This window comes from Nanorana parkeri, unplaced genomic scaffold, assembly GCF_000935625.1.
Source record: "Nanorana parkeri isolate BGI_ZX_2015 unplaced genomic scaffold, ASM93562v1 scaffold547, whole genome shotgun sequence".
In the NCBI taxonomy this organism is placed as follows: domain Eukaryota; kingdom Metazoa; phylum Chordata; class Amphibia; order Anura; family Dicroglossidae; genus Nanorana; species Nanorana parkeri.
Window position 1 is genome coordinate 857,439 of NW_017306815.1, and position 20,552 is coordinate 877,990.

At 41.0% G+C, this 20,552-nt stretch overlaps 1 protein-coding gene across 1 annotated transcript in view; it reads left to right on the forward strand.

Moving 5' to 3' along the window:
- The first annotated feature begins 329 nt into the window (after positions 1-329).
- The window catches only part of LOC108791351 (ceramide kinase-like), a 50,164-nt gene continuing 29,941 nt past the window's right edge, over positions 330-20,552 (forward strand). The window contains exons 1-2 of the mRNA XM_018561819.1: positions 330-636; positions 5,983-6,084. Coding sequence (XP_018417321.1) covers positions 519-636; positions 5,983-6,084 — 220 coding nt within the window. The 5' untranslated portion in view covers positions 330-518. The remainder of the gene's footprint in view (positions 637-5,982; positions 6,085-20,552) is intronic.

The following is a 20,552-nucleotide window of genomic DNA, read 5'->3' on the forward strand; positions in this document are numbered from 1 at the left end:
TTCAGAGTTTAGTGTCACTTTAAGTCATGTACAGTTCCTCCTCAGTTATAACCTGCTTTTCCCACACTGCTAAGGACAAACACTGTGGTCTCTGTTGTCGCCATCACAGTTACACGCATCCCAATACACATTCAATTATCTCCTTACACATTGTCCTTGTTTGGGGTAAACAATAGAGAGCTGTACCTAGTGAACGTCATGCACAAAATGTTTGTCCTGTTCCTTTACTAGGCTGGAGGAGGAGGAGGAGGAGGAGGCTGCAGGAGGTAGAACCTGTTAGGCAGCACTGGGAAGACGTAGAGATCAGTGACATTTTAATCTGGAGCCTGAGAGGACAGGCAACACTAGACACAGAGCTGGGCTCTGAGACACCGGTAGAGCCATCAGGACAATGGCTTTTGAGACTGCAGGCAGTAACTAAAATCCAATTCAAATATATGTAGAGAGTGAGGTTTATGTCTTGTCTCTTACACCTGCAGCATAATATTATTCTGTCCTGCGGTTCATTCTAAAGGAAAATGGAGAGAGAAAATATCATGTGCTTACTGCGGTTACAAGGAGCTGAGGTTTCAGTGACGCTCGAACAGGACACTCTGAACTGGGCCTACAGCAAAAAACGAACATGGAGACGAAAAAGTGAGTATGACAGGTCATCTTATACGTTTTCGAGGGGGGACCAACTTCTTTGAATTGTAGGTTTCCTTCAAATTATACACTCAGTAAAACAAACATGTGGTTTTCGTGTGGTTGGGAAATACCGCATTCAACGGATTGATTTTAATAAGAGTGCATCCATGGTCAAATATAACCTCATTCACTATCTATTATTTTACAGGTTACTACGGGAGGTCATTTTGACAACGTTGAGAAATGTTTAGAAAACTAGCGCAAGCAAAAACAAAATAGGAAGGACAGTTACTGTGCTGTGTATATTGTATCAAAGTGTGAATATATTTTTTAAAATTGAACATACACTGTTTGCTTTTTATGATCTGAATAATTCGGAAAAAGGTGTGTGCTTTTAGAAAAGCTCTAATATTTCCCTGTTTTTAACTTACTCTAAATGTACCCTTATATGTTCCATATTCATCTTTATCCCCTTATAAGTTTCTTTATTCGAAGTTTAATGACAATTCAAAACATAGAGATATGTGAACACAGTACATAGTTCAGTACAAGCAGGGGAAAAATAACACTAGGTCTCCCAGTGCAATCATGATAAAGCCCAACCCCCATTTTATGGTCACTGTTTTCATTTTATTGGAGTTTCCAGAAGCATAGAGGTTGCTTTTGCTGATTTCTCCTTCTGACAATGCTAACTGTCTGGCTGGATTGCTCTTTATTATGATGTATTATTACTGCAGACCAATAATGAAGCTGTCACACAGAACGTATCTGTCTGGATCTCTAGCGATCTGCCATGCCTCCTGCAAAGTGCTCCAACAGCGTTCACGCTCCCTGCACAGATTTGTTGATTGAAACACTGTGCAGAGGTTGTGTTGGAACGCTGGAGGTGACACAGGAGGTGCGGACTGCTGCTCTCACACAAGGTACAGTGGTCTGGACTTCCAGCATGTTGCGAACTCATGCAGCTCGGTTTAGGGATGCAGCATTAATACATCATAATACATTAAAAAGACTTAAGCTGCCCATACACCTTTACAACTTAGTCCATTCCCCCATCCACGAAACAGTGTGAATTAAGGAATTTTCCCTGCCAGCTATTGTATTCAGCAGCTGAAAAAAAACAACTTTTGAGGAGCCAGGTGATGCCAACACAGCTCAAATATTTGTTTAAAAATTGAGCAGTGTATGGCCAGCTTTACTCATTGCTACTTTTTAGCTAGCCTGGCTACATTAGATTAATAAAAGATAAGGGTTTAATTTGACTTTAATATCCTTCTTATCATATTGTGCTGTTATAGGATTGCTCATTAACTTTTTGACTGTGTAAGCTCCCACACATTTACTGTATGGTGTCTTTACCTTTAGTGACTGCGCAATTTTTTTTACTTAAAAATAGCCATAAGAGCGCCTTTACTCTAGATGTATTGGAAAACCCTGCTTTGACTTTTTTTGAGGGACACCATTCAACTGGCATAAGTGCTCAAAGCAGCAAGAAAAATGCTGCATGTGGGCTTTCAATGCATCTCAGTGCAAACTATTGGTGTTAAAGCAGTTTTCTCCTCTCCATGCATGCAGGCTGAGATGGAAGGAGCAGCCAAATGCATGACCACTGTCGGGAGAATTCTCCCACGGAATCAGAAGACTCAGTTAGCTGAACCAATCAAGGTTTATTGTAACGCATATGCGGAGGTTACAACAGACTTGACATGTGTAGGGACTGTCCCAGGCACCAGTCTGTGTAACTCTGAAAATCCCTTTCCCTCCCGCAGTCTCTTATAGCCCTCTTCTTCGCCCCCAGCTTCTCCCTCTGTCTTGGGTGAAGTTCCTCTTTCGCATCTGCCCTCACCTCTCGAATTCTTCTTTGACACGTAGGCAAGTCATTGTGGTTTCAGCCTTGAGACACTGAGTCGTCCTGGTTATCTGCTTCTGCCGTTTGTCCTTGGATGTGGGGTTGTTATGTTCTTCTTTCTTGGTTCTTCGTGCGTAAGCTTATCAGGCTTCAGCAGCGGTGTCCTGTGTATAGAAACTCAAAGACAGTTTCTAGTTCCAAAACAAGTATATATGAAACCTTTCTTATTGTCACTATTCTACATGTATAACTACTGAAAACAAAGCTACACATTGTTACTTATGCTATTATGAAATGAACACTCTATAACTAAAAATGAGTAAATATCTTCACACCACACATGTGGCTGGAATAAACCCCAATACCCTCCTACTCTGAATGTCAACAGGACGAGTACAAAGCCTAGAGACCTATGTGGTGTGATCAGTGTAAAAGTACGCTGATCACTCCACCTATAAGTATGTCAGAAGAGAAGCAGCATGAGATTTTGATGCCATGACACCCACCACCATCATTCATTAATGGTGAACGAAGGATGCCACGCAGCACACTTTGGAAGGCCAAAGCTGCTAAGAGGTGCACCCTTGTGTCTGTCATACTGGTCTTTGCTGTGTGTGTATAACCATGTTGTGAATCGTATGCGTGTCAGCGAACTACTACTCTGCATCAAACTAGGCCTTTATCTATTATCTTGTCCAAAATTAAGGCGTTTGGGTGCCCAACACAACCAGTTCACATCTCTCTTTCATGTTGTAATGTGCCTTAAGGCATGCAGTGGTAATGCTGATTGCTTGCTGAGGGTGATACAGGCAATTCTTACAATCTTTTTACAAACATGCATTGGGTGAGCATTTCTTTTTGCACCTATGGGGGGGAGGGTGACTGGGGGGAGAGTTTGTCTCTGGGGAAACAATAGCCATCAACTTGGAAAATTAATTCTGAGCAATCATATTTCCTCTGAGTAAGCTCAACTAGGGAAACAAACATTTCCCAATCAGATTGTAAGTGGCTACATCTAGCTAGAGCTCTGTAATTTCTATATCAGGTTCAGTTGTTCTCTTATATAAATTTAAGCTTACAAAAACTGGCCCACTCCTTCCCGTAATGCTAATCCTGATCTTTTGCACCAATAACTATTGCATAAAAATGAGGTCTACAATTTAATAGGTAACTGTTCTTGAGAGGGGGCTGCCATTGTGTCTTATCACTTTGCAGATGCAAGTTGCCTGGCTTTCAGGTGACCCTCTGGCTTGAATAAATTTGAGTCACTAACCCAGAACAAGTTTACAAATACTATATATTAAAAAGAACATTAGATTGCATACATTACCCTAACGCAATACAATGCAACTGGGCCCTAAAACTTGTCTGTCTCAGAAGCCATCATTGTTCACTTTCTCTGACTGCAGCATTCTGATTATAAGTTCAAAAACATTTTAAATGTAAGATTTCCTTTAACCGTGTTTTCTGCTTTTGTCCACCTTGTAAATAGTGCTGAGCACAGGGCGTTGATTTACTATTGTCAGCTCTGGTTGATCATTAATCCAGGTCTGTAGATTTAATTATTGAATAGAACAGTGTATTTTATGGTGGTGAGAGCAAGCAGCAATTTAGGACAGACACCCACATGTGTAAACACTGCATTGAAAGGAACAAACAAATGCCTTGTGAGAGTGATACACATCTGCAGAAATATCGAGGCCAGCATTATTAAAGGAAATACACAACTGACCCAAAATATAAAGCAAATAGGATAAAGCACAACCAAGGATCCGTGGTGTCAGCATTTCTATTTGCCTTGTTAGGCTACATTCACACGTGGCATTCTGGGAGTAATAGCAGCTGCTTCTGTCAGCGGTAGTTTATCTGTAATCGTACATGATACAATTACATGCGGTTTGGAATAGCTGATGTGCCCAGGGCTGTCCCTATAATGAGGCAGCCTGTGGCTATTGCATCAGCCGGCATCTCTTTGGGTTTCATAGGGGTGCGGCAGACAGGACTCCTTTCCGGCCAGAGTGTCCCAGGTTGTTAAGAGCCAGGCAGGAAGATGTGTAAGTTCCATACAAATCTCCTGTCCCAGCTCTTAGCAACCTAGGACACTCTGACTGGCATCCATCCAGCTACTGGCAACCAGTAAGCTGGGTGGGGCGCCAGCCAGAGCTGGGCAGTGCACCACCAGGACGCCGGCCAGAGCGCCATCAGTATGCACCACCAGCATCCTATCAACATCCCTCCCACCTCAGGCAGTAAGTATGCTAGAAACGCCCCTGATTGTCCCTGGATGAAAACAGATGACAGTGTTGTCAGACAACCATCAGCTGCGCGGTCCAGAATACATAAGTCAATGGTACCAATCCGTGGTACGGATACCAGTACAATCCATGGTACCGGTACTTAAGGTACTATTACTGATCTTGAATGTTATAATGGGCTGTCAAATTACATGTGGGATCCAGCAGTTTATTACCGCATTTAAACCACACATTGTCCAGTCAAACTGGAAGACTTCACTCACTTTAACATTACTTAGGGTTGGAAATGGAAACCCCAGATTATTCTTAAGTCTTCAGTAGATTTCCTTGTAATGCCCCTTTTACCCCTCAGGATAACATCAGGTGATCATTCAAGAAGATAAAAGTTGGGCCCCCCTCCCCCACCCCCTCCTACCTACGTATCATCCTTGTCTGAGTGTAATGATCAGTATAGTCAATTTTTTAATTAACCTTTGTCGAATGACCTGGGTGGAAAATGATCAGCTAAATGGTGACTGCATCCAACCAGGCATTCAGCTGCTGTGGGTCTAGATAGCTGATGACTACAATAGCCGGCAGGGGAATTCCCTTCATCCATATATTTAGCGTTGATACTGTACAATTTTGGATTTCCCTGCACTTTCAGTCTCGTTGACATTGACCTACAGGACAAGTAGTGAGTGTGAATCTCATCAGCGTGGGCCAGCCAGAAATAAAGATTTGTAAAAAATGAAAAGTTTGGGCTGTACATATACTTTAATATTTCCTATATAACCAGTTGACAGAATTGATTATTAGAATACAAATTTTTATCTCAGCATCTTCCTGTTCTCAGAAATTACAAGTTTACTTCCTCCTTGTTCATCTAAAGCTGCCCGTATACTGCTTGAATTTTGCCCGAGTCCTGCTGACTTGGCTGGCATCTGAGCAGTGCATGGCCCCGTTGACACCCCTCCATTCGACACAAGTCGATTTTTCAATTTGACTTTTGTCAAAAAGCCTGTTTAAAAGTTCTTATCCAAACAATAACTATTCAATCAACTGCAGTCACTGTTCAGTTATTCTGACAGTGGTAGGTGTGCAATACCATAGCCTGGTGGAGGTGATTCCTTTATCTGTTTAGTGTGGATGGGGGACTCCAGTGTTTTTTCTTCAGCCGTGGGGTGCTAAAAATGATAAGTGTATGGTCAGTTATGTTCCGGAGCAGGTATAATGCGTGAAAATCTTCTAATTCCCTTTTCTCTTTCTTAGGTCAGTCAGTCTCTGTTCCTGTGGATGAAATGGTCACTGTTCAGCAAGGTGACAGTAAACAGCAGACAAAGACAATCGATGCTCCTAGCAATCTATTTACAGGTAAGATTAACACTGAAATGGAGGAAGTACAGTTATTATCTGCTTTGCATCCTGTGTGTAGTTAAGTAGGTTAGGAAGTCAAGGCGATGATTCACTTCATTAAGTAGGGCAACTCTTCCCAAAATCTTTAACAACTTATGCTGCATCTTGATTGGCCTTTGAAATTTTATTGAAGGCAATTATGTCTGGCCCCTCATGAATATCAGCCCGGCTGAATATGCATTTCTAAGCCTCGTCGCTTGTGTAACTCCAATCCTACTCAGTGCCGCTCTTCTCTGACTATACTAAAATTACATAGGCTTTTATATAGTACCTCTGCGCTGTGCACAGTGATTTGGAAAAGATATCCCTTGCATTACAAATTTCTGATTCTGAAACTCTTGTATTAAGAACCCGTAAACTAAGAAGGCGAACAGTAAGGGACTTACAGGTAATATTAAAAATACACATTTTAAAGCTGACATTTTAAATACATCAATCCCCAGTGCATGAAGCTCTGCATGCTGAGTCCTAAACAACTGTAAACATAATAAAAGATTTATTAAATCATTTACTCATAATTTATTAACAATTTAAATTAAAACATTTTTGGTCATTTACATTTTTTATGATCCCGCTTCCCAGTATTGGGTGACGTAGCCAGGGCCTCACAGTCTACAAGTGCCTTCCCAGGGAATTCTCATAGGTCCGTGTAAAACAAAACAAAATAAGAATAATTATGCTTTTTCCCGAGAGTTTGTGCAATCTTGTGAGATCTCAGGAAAAAGTCCTATTAATTTTTTTTATTGTGCGGGTTAAAGCGTATCGTCTGTTTCACAACAATGCATGGCAAAAAGAATCCCATTATTTTCTACGGGATCCTTTCACGCCTATGCAATGTGCTTCTGTGCAACATGGAGAATGGTGCAGACGTTTTCTTTGGTGCAATATAACCATGCTAAAAAATTTATGAAAATGCAGATGTGCAACTGTGAATGGAGAGTGAGGGAAGCTGCCGAAGTGAAGGGACCTGAACGTCACTCGGCTATTCACTTCAGCCCTGTATGGCTGAAAACAGCCGTACATCGGCTGGCTTCGGCTCCCTTCACTTCACTCCGGTTCAGCCGATCAGTTCAGCTTAGCCAAAGTGAAGAACCCGTTCGACTCAACATCTGGATCGGCTGAGCGAGAGGGTAGTTCACTCGCTACCGTTCGTCCCTATTTTCATAAACAAACAAAAGAAATTTTAAAAAAATCCGTCGTGGGGTCCCCCTTCCGATCCATACCAGACCGTTTAAGTCTGTTAGGAGTGACACCCAAGTTAAAAATGTAAAAAAAATGCGTGGGGTCCCCCGCAAAAGTCGCTATTACAAGTCTCGGCCAAATGAAAACAAATGGAAGAAGTTGGCCAAGATGTCACGGCTGGCTCCGCCCATTTTTTTGTCATACAGTCCCCAAATGACCTGGGGAAAGTAGCCTGTCATTGCATGACAACAAATGGGCGGAATTAGCTATGAAGTCATGGCCGACTCTGTCCATTAGTTTTCATTTGGCCAGGACTTGCAATAGCAATTTGACAGATGCCAACTGAATGTCAATAGATTGGCGTAGCCAGCGGTGATGTCACCGCTAGCTGCGCCTATCTATTTACATTCTGCCGGCATCTGTCAAATTGTTCATTTTGCAGTGGGAATTCGTCTCGTGCGGGCGGGTGTCGTGATTGACCCTGAAATACTTCGCTGGATCATTTGTTTGATTTTCTTTTGGCCTTTTTTTTCCAATTAAAGGAATAGTCAAAAACATTTTTTTTTTTCAATGAAAGGATTTTTTTTCTAAAAGTCTGGTTTCTTTACATTTTTCTTTAACCTTTTATAAATGAGTAGGGGTACAAGTATTCCTTACACATTCACAAGGGGGGGCAGCATCTGGGAGCCCCTTTTATTAAAGGGGTACCCAGATGCAAATTAGCCCCCCTGCCCACAGACCCCCACAACCACCAGGTCAAGGTTGTTGTGGAAGAGGCCCTTGTCCTCACTGGCATGGGGACAAGGTGCTTTTCCAGGTAGGGGGGGGGGGGCACCTGCAAAAGCACCCTCCCAATGCCGAGGGCATGTGGCCTGGTATGGCGCATGGAAGGGGGTCCGCTCTCTCGTCTCCCCCTTTCCTGCCCTGCCAGGCCTGTGCTCAGATTAAGGGTCTGGTTGGGACTTTTACGGGGGGATCCCACATTCTTTGTGGATGGTTCCCCCTTAAAATTCCTTTCAGACTAAAAGGGCCTGGTATGACTTTTGGGGGAACCCCCGAAACACTTTTTTTTTTTCATCTTGGAGTCCCTTCTAACATTCCTACCAGTCCTAAAGGGTCTGGTATGGATCGAGAGGGGGATCCTACCCCATTTTTATTTTTTAATTTGTTTACATTTGCAGGGAGCATGGTCTGCATCGGCATACCGTTCTCCCCGTGTCAGGTGTGTGTTCAGCTCAGTCGAGCCGAAGTAAATGTGTTTGGCTCATCTGAGCTGTTTGGCTGCTGATTGTGTTCTGAACCAAAGGGCTCAGGCGGCCGAAGTGAGCTAAAGGATTAGCCGAAGCTATGGCTATATCCTTCGGCTCAAAGGTGAATAATCCTCTGAGTATTTAAATTGCTCTGAATTGCAGCAACACATCACTTTGATTTAAAAGGATAGTTATGTGACTCATCTACCTAACTACACATTGGGATTCATTTACTAAAGGAGTAGAGAATGTTTACTTAGCAAAGCGAATAAAGTGAAGCTAACATCAAGTGAAGACAATTATACGTGGAGCAGATTAATTTTTTTAAATTCCCCTGCACACAAAAATTACTCAAAGAGAACACCTTTAATAAATAAACTCCATTGCTTAAGAACTATGATACATTGCAATAACATGCACGTTACTGCAACTGCAACACATGACAATTCACTATGTACATGTTAGTATGTTGGAGTGCCATTCATTTTTAATGACACCACAAACCACCTCTGGCGAACAAGCATTGCAGGGCATCCAAAATCACAGTAAAGCACTATATGTAATGGTGCACTGAAGATATGTTGCATGTCCATTTTTAGATCTGGTGCGGTGGCAGCCCATTCATGCGTTAACGCACCAAACAGACCAGACAGATGTGAATGGGCTTTAAAGGAGCACCACATACAAGTAAAAACTGACCATGGATCCCTTGTCATATCCAGAAGGAACAAATATACGGTATTTTGTATTACTGTATGTGTACTTAGGTAAATAAAAAAAAGTATTCATATTGGCTACTCTGTCATTACATTATTCCTCCAGATGTGGAAGATTTATTAGAGCTGGATACCTACTAGCACTGTTCTATCCTAGCGTGACTAACATGCTGTAGCTGCCGCCTATACCACACGTGCTATATACATTTATATTACAGGATGTGCACAGCACACCCAAGATCTAACAAATTCTAGAGGACATTTTGTTGTGTATTAGTCATAATCTGGCCTGTCACAAAGTGAAGATTAGATCCTGGACTGATGTAATATTAATGAGTGTCAGTCCACTCATTACGTATATTTCATTTCTGGTAGATACTAGATGGTTAAACCATGGTGCAATTTGTTATATCTCCCAGGGACTCTATTGGTGAGATTGTTGCGTTCTCTGAATCTCTATACCTGCTGTGGCCGTTATAAGGGGTTGCCACTCTCCCTCGTGGGCAGGAATACCCAAAACTTCTTGGTGAGCAAGAGCAGTCCATAGAAAAGTCAAATTTTGGCTGAATTGCCAAAATTTGAGCTGTGGGTAACTTACAGCAGACATTTTTTACACTGAACCAATGTCCTGTAAAAACTACTGACATCACTTGCTTATAAAGAGTGAAGAAGCTCTCTGTTAGGTTGCAGATTTGGGTAAATTATAGGGTGGAAATTAGTTTAGGCTAATTATCTGCCCTGAAATCCTCTAATAAGAGCTAAATAAATGGTTTTTGTATTGCTTACCTAAATGACACAATATCAAGGATCGCAATGATAGCAAAATGTGGAAATAGTTCGTAGTAGTTAGTCACATTGAACTGGACTTGTTCGGTGATGTTGAAGACATTTTATCACTCACCCAAGTAGCTTCTCCAGCTCCCTCCATGCAAAGTAATGGGCTGCTTTAATGCGACGTAAGTTAACGTGTGACAAAATGAGTGTTGGATCCAATTAATATCCCACCGCACTGCTGACCAGTATGTCCCTTGAAGATGGGCGCTGAAGTGGCTACGGATGGCAGCGTTTGAATCCAAGAAGAAAAAGTATGTCACCAGCACCCCTAAGTCATGTATCCAAAAAGTCTTTATTGACATACAGTATAATACATCAGTAAAGACATTCTCTGGATACATTACTTCGGCGTGCTGGTGACATACTGGGGGGAATTTATCAAAACCGGAGCAGGCAAAATCTGGAGCAGATTTGAACTGCAACCAATCAGCTTCTATCTCTCATTTTTAGATCTTACCTGAGATGCTGATTGGTTTCCATGGGCAAATGCTCTCGAATCTGTCTGCACCAGTTTTGATAAATTCCCCCCACTGTATCTTCATAATGAGTGTTAACACATGTGTGGTAACGCAACACAATGGTATGACTGGTGCCTGAAGGAAGCAAATGAATGAAGATTAAAAGAAAATAAAAGGCCCGTTAATAATGTTAATATACTGGTCAATGATAAAGTTTAACCTCTTGCCGTCCGCCCGTAGTAAAAAAACGGACGGACGGCACTGCAGCATCTGCGGGTTGCCGTCTCCAGACGGCAATTTTTTTCTGCTCGCGCAGTAAAGAATAATTTCCTTGTTACGAGCTTGCGATGCTTCTGGGCGATGTGGTTAATGTCACCACTCCCCTCAGGGTAAGCGCGGGGCTCAACGTCTCGCACAAATGCTCTCCTGCCATAGTAGGCTGTCTCCCAGTTTCCCCAATGGCAGCAGGGAGGCACCTCCCAGAATTGACAGAAGCCAGGGACATGTTTATTTATTTTTTTCTGAACATTTACTTTATTTTTTTAATGCTGTTTCAGTTTTGAGTTGGAGGACTGACTGTAAAGCAGACCTTCAATTTTTCTTGCTTTATGTAAATATCACTTATAGTAATTGAGGCCCAAACCCTATACCAGGAGTGGGTAAACTCTGGCCCTCCATCTATTTTGGAACTACAAATCCCATGAGGCATTGCAACATTCTCACAGGCATGACTCCCAGAGACAGATCCATTATGGGATTTGTAGTTTCACCACAGCTGGAAGGCTGGTCTAGATAAACATCATAGGCCTCAGTCTTCACTCTTCTTAGGGCTGCTCCTGTTAAACCCATGGACAAAAAAGCCAAAGACAAGATATCTGTAAAATCTATATCCGTTAAGTCAAGGCAACTGGACTTGATGTTTTTTTCTTGAAGATGTTTCACTGCTTTCTCAATTCAGAATGATATACCATGCCCTGGATAAATGAGAACCTTCACAGACAAAGACAAGATGAATGAGGACAAAGGTTTAATGGGTTTTGGGTTCCCTGAGGGAATTGTACAACAATGGTGCCATGACAACTGTGCCTACCCCATACCAGAATGTATGCCTAAAAGGGACAGCTTACGTTGGTGATGTTAGAGTGACGTTATAGTGACTGTGACATTTTCTTTACCAGCATAAGAATGTATCTGGTTTTTCAAGTCAGCAAATTCTTAGGATGTTTTCCTCTTAAATGAACTCCCTCCCTTGAAGTGAAAATCTACTGTGGTGTGTGTGTGTATATGTATGTGTATATGTGTATATATAGATATAGATATATATCTATATAGATATATATATATAGGTTGGACTTGATGGACTTATGTCTTTATTCAACCTCAAATACTATTAATATTTACAAACTTAGAATATTACGAGTGCTCATTCATTGTTACACATGTAAGGAGAATACAAGTCACCATTTTAGCATTACACAGCCATGGTCCACTGTTGTCACCATCTGGAAACCTGTCCAGTGAAATGCCATATGGCCATTACTGGAGTTCATGGAGACAGAACATGGCTGCACAGAGGAGATCCGACAATACCCAAAATTTCCCATAGGGAACACTTTAAACGCTTTTAACACTCATCAGTTTAGTGCTAACAGTGATTGACAGCACTAGAATTATTGCTCTAACTCCGACATTCGTGGCGAAATTGTAACGTGTTTTCGCACACAGGCGCACCGACGCGTGTTTGCATGTGTATGTGCGTGCACGTGGGGGGCAGGGAACTTTAAAAAAAAAATTGCCATTTTTTACATTTTTCTTATATGTGACTTCAATTGTTTTTACATTTTTAAACACTTTTTTTTTTTTTACACCTACTTTATTGCTATTACATAGGGGGCTAACAAGCACCCTATGTAATAGCAGATAGGGTGTGACAGGTCCTCTTTATGGAGACATCAGGGGTCTTTCAGACACCTAATGTTACCTAGGGACCCCAAAGAAGCTGAGGAAGCAGAGATCTGCTTCTCCAGCTTCTTCTCCTGGCTCTAAGAGCTGGAGACTGTACATAGTGACACTGAAAGTGAAGTCATACACAGCCTCTGAATCTCTCGGCGATCGTTGCGGGGAGACCCGTCGTGCCGCTCCCAGGTGCCGCACGGGGACAGCGGTGCCTGGGATAGCCGACGGTGGCCCCGGGGGGGGGGTGTGCTACGATAGCAAGAACACAGCAGTCGTGTTCTTGTTTTAACCAGTGCTGCGGGCCACTGTCTATAGACTTATTGCGGCCCGGAAGTGGTTAATGACAGATCAGCATCCCCAGGTCATTTGAGTATGCTGATCCGTCGTTACAACTGGGCGGAGATGAGATCACGGCTTCTGTATGGCAGACATCTTAACTCTCCCGGGCGCTCCTGGAAATTTGGGGGGTAAAACACGGGCTGGTTCATCAATTTCTATATGCCTGCTTAATTATTGCTTCCTGTGACAAATTAATACACTTGGCAGGCACAAATTAATTCATTTGTTGCATTTCGGTGAGTTAGATTCTAGAGCACTGCCTGAGGTAAACCTCTGGTGCAAATCTGAGGTAAACCTCTGGTGCAAATCTGAGGTAAACCTCTGGTGCAAATCTGAGGTAAACTTCTGGTGCAAATCTGAGGTAAACCTCTGGTGCAAATCTGAGGTAAACTTCTGGCGCAAATCTGAGATAAACTTCTGGTGAGAGCTATAAATCCAAAACGACACTGCGCTACAACTCACTGTGAAATTCTATGTGACCGAAAGGTTAAATTGTAACTCTATAACATCCGTGTTGAATATCCTTCATAATAATAGTGAATTTACCACCTTTTAAAATAAAATAAAACATATAGAACGAAGATATGCAAGGGAAAAGGATTTCAAAGGATAATGTATCCTTTTGAAAAAAACTTCTAATAATTCCGAACTGTCAGTGTTCTTTTTCTAATGATCAAGGTGCTCGTTATTCCTTTGCTTGTGTTTTTAGATCATGTGAAATTCGCACTTACCAGCTGTTGTTGGTCACCTTTTTACGGGCTGGCCATAAATCGTTTGTTTCTCCCCTTTCTTTTCCACTCTCAGCCGATGGGCTGGTTTGCTGGATTCTCATAAAATCTTCCAAGGGTTAATTAATCACCAATACACAGGGGAAAAAAACAAAAGAACGCTCTCCATAGTGTAGTAAGATTAAAATAACACTTACAAGAATGATTAAAAAAACTTTGCACTTAGATTAAAATCCACTCAACCTATGCTGAATCATGATGTCCGTGTGCTCCGCCCACCTACGCGTTTCATCACTCAGGCTTCCTCTTTTGGCATGGCATACACAGACATCACTTCCATATTCTCTTAGTTAAATATCCATTAGTAATTAAAACAATTCAGAACAATAGGTAACCCCTTTCTCTTACTCTAGGACGGAGGAGGGTCAAATGTACTGTGTTATATCAGGGAGGAGGAAAGCGTTAACCCTCTACTGACTACGGTATAAACCCATTAGTAAAGCAACTGCAACATTACACATTAACCATTCAGAACTTAAATGCCATTGACAAAAAGAACCCTGCATTAATCATTACATTAAAAACAATTAAGGTCCAATTCTATATTAATATTATACCTTTTGGATATATTGTTTCTAACATAAAAATCTGTTTGGTTTCTTTTTTGCAATATATTTTTCTTGAGGTTGAATCCACAGAATTTAAGGCCTTCAGGGTTTTTGTTAAGACATAGTTTAAAATGTTTTGAAACACTGTGTTTATTAAACCCATTTTTTATGTTATTGATATGCTCCTGAATCCTGACCTTCTTGTGTCGTGGTCCTACCTTTTATATTGTTTCCCACACGGGCATTCTATTAGATATGTTACATCGGTTGTGTGGTACGCAATTAATAATTTTATTTTGTATTGTCTTCTGTCAGCCTGATTCAAAGTTGGTAATTTTTTTCTTTCCATTCTGTACCAAAAATGGCTTCTTCCTCTCGCTGGGAGGAAATTTTGCCCCATCGCTACACCTTTCTGTTGTACATAGAAGTTCCCCCATACCAAAAGTAATTGTTATTCATTGCCATCTTAATACACTGCACTATAAATGTTATCTGTAATTCTTTTAGATTAGTACATTTGTTATGAGCCCATTCTGCCGCCCGCCATCCCTTAGTCATCTCAATGTTGGTATACAACGATTCTACATATAAAGTTACAAATATAATTTCTGAGTTATAATGAATGGTTGATAATAGTTTAATAACTTCTCCACTATCTTTCAAGTAGGCTTGTGTTTTAACCACTATTGGCTGCAGAAAGTAATCAATGTATTCTCCTGTTCTAGAAAAAATGGAATCAATTCCATTAATAGGTCTAGCTGGGTGTTATGTATAACTTTTATTAATTTAGGGTATGAAATATATTACTGGGATTCTACTTGTGGAAGTTATAAGGTATTTATGTTCTTTATTTAATAAACCTTTTTTCCATCTTTCTTTCATTAATTTCACCAAATCCTTTTTCATTTTATTAGTGGGGGTCATTATTTAATTTTTTGTAGGTTAATTCATCTCCCAAAATATTTGTCATCTCTTCTTCGTAATCCATTTAATCTAAAATGACTACCCCCCTCCCTTATCTGCTGGTCTGATAACAGTGTCATGTTTGCTTTCCAAACTCTTCAATCCTTGATTAACGAAGTCCTTGTTCTGTCTATGGTGTATTTTCATTTGTGTTATTTCTGCCTCCACCATGTTCTTAAAGACTTCAATGTGGTGACTCACATTGCTATGTGGATTGAACACTGAATTATTCCTCAAAGTAGTATGGTCATATCTAGATGTATTAGGTATTGGTTTAGGTGTGGATGTCAGTCCTGGTGGGGTAACATAATATCTCCTTATATTTAACTTCCTAGTGAATTTGTTTAGATTTATGTATGTGGAGAATTTATTTAGATTCTTAATTGGAACAAACTTCAACCCCAAATCAAGGACAGTTTTTTCTTCCCCTGTTAGTGTGACTGAGCTGAGGATGAAGATCCCTTTTCCTCCTAATCCCAATATCTTCGTGTTCCGTCATTTCTTCCCGCCTCTGCACCCCCTCATCTTCCTCTGTATTCTCTCTGTTGTTAATATTAGGGTTGTGGGGGATTTCTTTCCCGATTCCATCTGTCTCCTTCCCATCCTTTGTGATTTGTCCCCTGGTGTCCATCTATTTCTCTGTTTTGGGGCCAATAATTCCCCCTTCCCGATCCTCCTCCTGTAAATTGTTGGTTGTAATGGGGGTTTTGATCTCTCCCAGCCTTGTGTGAATTGCCTATAAAATCTCTTTTAGGGGCAATCAATTAATTCCTTTTGTTCATTCTATTAATGGGTGAAATCTGTTACTAGTGGGGATATTTAAAGTTCTCAACCTCTGTCTCTGCATCGGTTTCATTCTTATTAATAGGTCCTGGGTCTTACCTTACTCTGAACCCCCATTGTCTCTCTTTCTTTTCTTATGTATCGGCTTTCAATGTTGTTCCGTTTCGCTATTTCCCTCTGATTCTTCCTCTGTTCTTAAGTCATCCTCACTTTTCACCAATCCATTCCCATTTTCCTCCTCCCTGTTTTGCCATTTATAAACGTTGTTATTTGTATAATCTAGTGCATCTCTAACATATATTTCTTATGTTACTTCTCTCTGATTGTTTTATCCTTCTTTTGTAAGTGTTGTTCCAATTCTTTTGACATATTAGTGTAGAGATCTGTCCTTAATTGGTTCTAATCTTTCCCTTAGGTTACTTATCTTACTTTCTGCTAATTCTATTTTTTTTTTTTCTTGTTAATAATAATTGCATGAACTATGGTGAAAAAACATGGTGGGAGCTGTCTAAATTTTCTGAAGTAAATTGGATCATATAGACAATCATATGTTGCCCCTCCCTAATACAATATCTACACCACTCTGGTAGTGATGACAGTTTTTAACTCCTTCACGACCCATGACGGAATAATCCCGTCATGAATTCTGAAGGGGTTAAACAGAAAAGCCGCCGGGACTCTGTTCAGATTTGTAGAGCCTGCAGCCAGCTTTAAAGTAGAAGCGATTCTGATGGCTCAGCTGCCACCAGATCGCTTCTACAATCTGGTAACCGGGCCGCCCCCCCCCCCAGGTGAATCTCCATACACCGATCTCCTCCCCATTCTATGGGAACAGGAGCGAGTGAAGCCCAGCAATAAGCTATTGAAGTGCGATCTTCACTTCAATAATTTATTTAGAGTGTAAAGGTGATACTAGAGGTCTTTTGGACCCCCAGTATCACCTTAAAGAGTACCTGTCACCACCAATCTGCTATCACATGGGGATCATGCAAGCCCCCTATGTGATAGCAATTAAAGTAAGGTTTAAAAAAAATTAAATAAATTAAATGTAAAAATAATGTAAACATTTTTTTAAAAGTCCTTCACCCCCGCGAGCACCCGCGTCGTCACGTAAACATGCGTCGGGTGCGCCCACGTACGAAAACGACGATTGCGCTACACATGTTGGGTATCGCCTCACACGCCTGGTTTTATACAGTGTTTTGGGGCACTAAATTTTACTTAAGTGCATTTTTCACTAAATTTGGGGGTTTAATAATAACTTGCGCTAATGTCCTGCAACATAAAAATTTGCAACTGCCACCATTTTATTCTTTAGTTGTAATTAAATGAAGCCAAGCTGCTGTTGGTATGGCCTCTCTCTATGTCCCAGTGAGCTATAGCAAACAAAATTGCTGCTTTTCTTCCTGGTATCAGAATGGGCTTTTTTGCTGATGCACAATCCATTGATACATTTTAGAGAAAAAGAAACATATGGCTTCCTCATGACTGCCTATTTGATCATTATTTTAGTTTTATAGCTGGCGGTTGATTGGTTGTTACTTCAGAAATTATTATTATTATATAGGATGTATATAGCGCCAACAGTTTGTGCAGTGCTTTACAATATAAGGAAGACATTACAATTACAATACAATTAAAGACCAGATGGTAAGGAGGGCCCTACATTCTACAAGGGATGGCTATAAAAAGGTCCTAACCGTTATCCACTCTGTCCAAAGCTTAAAAAAGAGAATTGGCTGAAGTGGCGCTCTATACTAGACCTAGAAAGCTACCTAGACTACCTAGAAAGAGGGAGTCATTGGTGAGCCCCTTCTGAATATGCTAGTTGCCTGGTGGTTATGCCGAACCATTTTGAATCACTGACCTGGGGAACACGTATATAGATCAGGAGAGTCAGAGGTCCTAATTTGCATTCTCGTTTACAAGCCAGTGGCTCAAAATGTAACAAAGCAGAACTAAAAAGGGAAAAGAATGGCTCTTAGGCTGTTTATATTCTGCAATAAAACTAACTTATCTGCCTGTTTGCAATCTTCTTTAGAATGTAAGCTGAGCATAGACAGCCCACTGTACATTCTTGCAATACCTTGGTATCAGAAAGAACGAACTCCCATGTGTATACAAGGGAATTAATCCATTTACCCATCTGACCCCCCACCAGCCACTCAAGATGGCCAAAGATCTCAAACCAGGGTGAAGATGTCAGTGGCGGCGAGGGAGGTGAGTTTAGTTCTGCTTTAACACAAATAGGTCAGCAAAACAACTAGTATTTTCAGAAAGAGGTGTCAGCAGACATTGGGTGGTCCTCAAAGCATGCCCCCTTTGGAAGCAGTGGAACTTTTTACACCAGGAAGTCCAGGATAAAGGTACAATGAGGAGAGTCCAAAATTCGTCATCAGAGTACAGTCCAGGTGAAGGCACGCAGCAAGTACCATAAACGAGGAGTCAAGACAGGGGTCGATAACCAGCAGATCCAAATAGTGGAGAAGGAAGGCAGGAACAGGAGAACAGGAAGTAACGCTTCATAGCTGCACTGGGTATGGCAGAATAACTCAGCAGCAAGCCTTGGCTCTGGTTGGAATTTAAACCCAGCAGGGACCAGAAACGCGGGTGTCAGGGCAACGTGGAAGCTGCAGACCCCTGGGAACCAATGGGACGGCGAGGAGAAGAGGGTGTGAGAGCAAGGCCCTCCCCACTGATGACCAGCACTTGAAGTGACTAATAGGTCATGGCAATCTCACATGCACGTGCATGCGCACACCTGTCAAAAATGTTTGAAATTACAATTATTTTAAAGTGATCCAGGATACCTATTAAAAAAAACCTGCCATTTAGTAATGGCCAAATAGCCCATTGTTGAAGCCAAATACTTTCAAGAGCACATGTGGGAAGAGAACATGGGCTGTCCCAAAATGGGAGGCAGAATCCACTGTTCTAAACACGTTTGGTCTCTGCTTTTCAAGTCCAGTGTGTATCCCACCTCACTCCTGACCGGTATATACCCCTAGGTGTTGGGTGATGTAATGATGGTGGATGGTGCTGCCCAAATCAATAAAGAAACAAATTGTCACCATCACACTGAAGGAAATTGTGCACAATTCTTCTTTATTGGTGAGTAGACATTATGTCTCAAAAGTTGAAACTTTTTGGGGCCGCTTAAGGTCCCTTCATCAGAAATGTCACTACCTTTGTGAAATAATGTCCACTTGTCAATAAAGACAAATTTTGCATGTATTTCTTTAGTGTGCTAGTGACAATTTTATTTCCGCTTTTTTAGTGCTACACCCTTGTGGATGACACATGACCACTGCTCAGTCATGGGATCAGTTAATTATGGGACACTGAATGTCTTCCTATAGTGATCCTTGCCTGCTCGGCCCTGCTACCCACCTACAATCACCTTCCTTCTCCAGTACCACGGCACCTCCTGTTTTGAAAAGCGCTGCTTGAGGACCACAGGTCACAGGCTACTTAAACTTTATATATACCACACAGTTGCCAAGCCTACTGCCCTGGCAGGCTTACCAGAACTTGTTATTATTTAATTGTAGGATTGCATATTGTCGATTCCTGTTATAAAATGTGTAGAATACACAAGAACAGGCTTAGGTTTTACATTTACTTATATTGCTATAATCACATTTACAATTTTACCATTGACTTTCCTCACAATTGTGCTGCTGTTTTTAGCTCACAAAGGTCAAAGACTACATGCGGATGTTGTTTTACCATGCCTTACCCGCACTTTGACCATAACGCCTTTGCAAATAGAAATTATTTATCACTATGGAAAGCTTGCTTGCAATATGTTGACACCTAATCATAACATAAATCAACATTTACAACACTGTACTTATCGTACAAGTGTTGTAAATGTTGAAAAATGGTTAGTGACGTTAATAATAGATTTTCTGTTAAACTTCAATAGATTTCGTAAACAATAAAGTTATCAATGTGCAATCCTTCATGTCATTTCTGCTATAAGGAAATAAAAGAATTAACAACTGACTTCTGAACTTATTGATTTTTATTTAATAACAGTATGCCTTTATGCCAGTTTGACAGTAAGTTTCAAAAGATTAAATTATAAGAAAAACTATTTTAATTCTATGGTAATTGCTCAATATTATTTAGGGTGTCATGCACCAAGTGTAAACCCTGACTCAGGTTCATACATACTTTTATTTTTCGAGGCTTTTGACTTATTTACTCGTTTGGGTGTGTATGTTGGCCAGCAAAAGGCAACCAAACGTAGCTACTTGTTTTTATTCTGTTGGATGGAGTACTACCCACTGTAGGAGGGATTGCTGAGGGTTGATGGGCTATTGAAATTTTCATAAATCTTTCTGTACACTCTTACTAGAGTGCTGCTTTGGTTCCAGATCACATGAGCTATTGCCGTGGTGGCCATGAGGGCTTATGCAGTAGAGTTTTCAACCAAAATGAGTGAAGACTATGTTGACATTTGTGCCCAGAGTGCAGAGTTTTTGCAGAGCACACAGCCTAAAGCCAGGCCACATGACCCAGGAATCAGAGCATTGCACAATTTTCTTGTTACAGCAGATGGGCGAGTATGCTAATTTTTATACCATTACTCACCCTCTCTAAT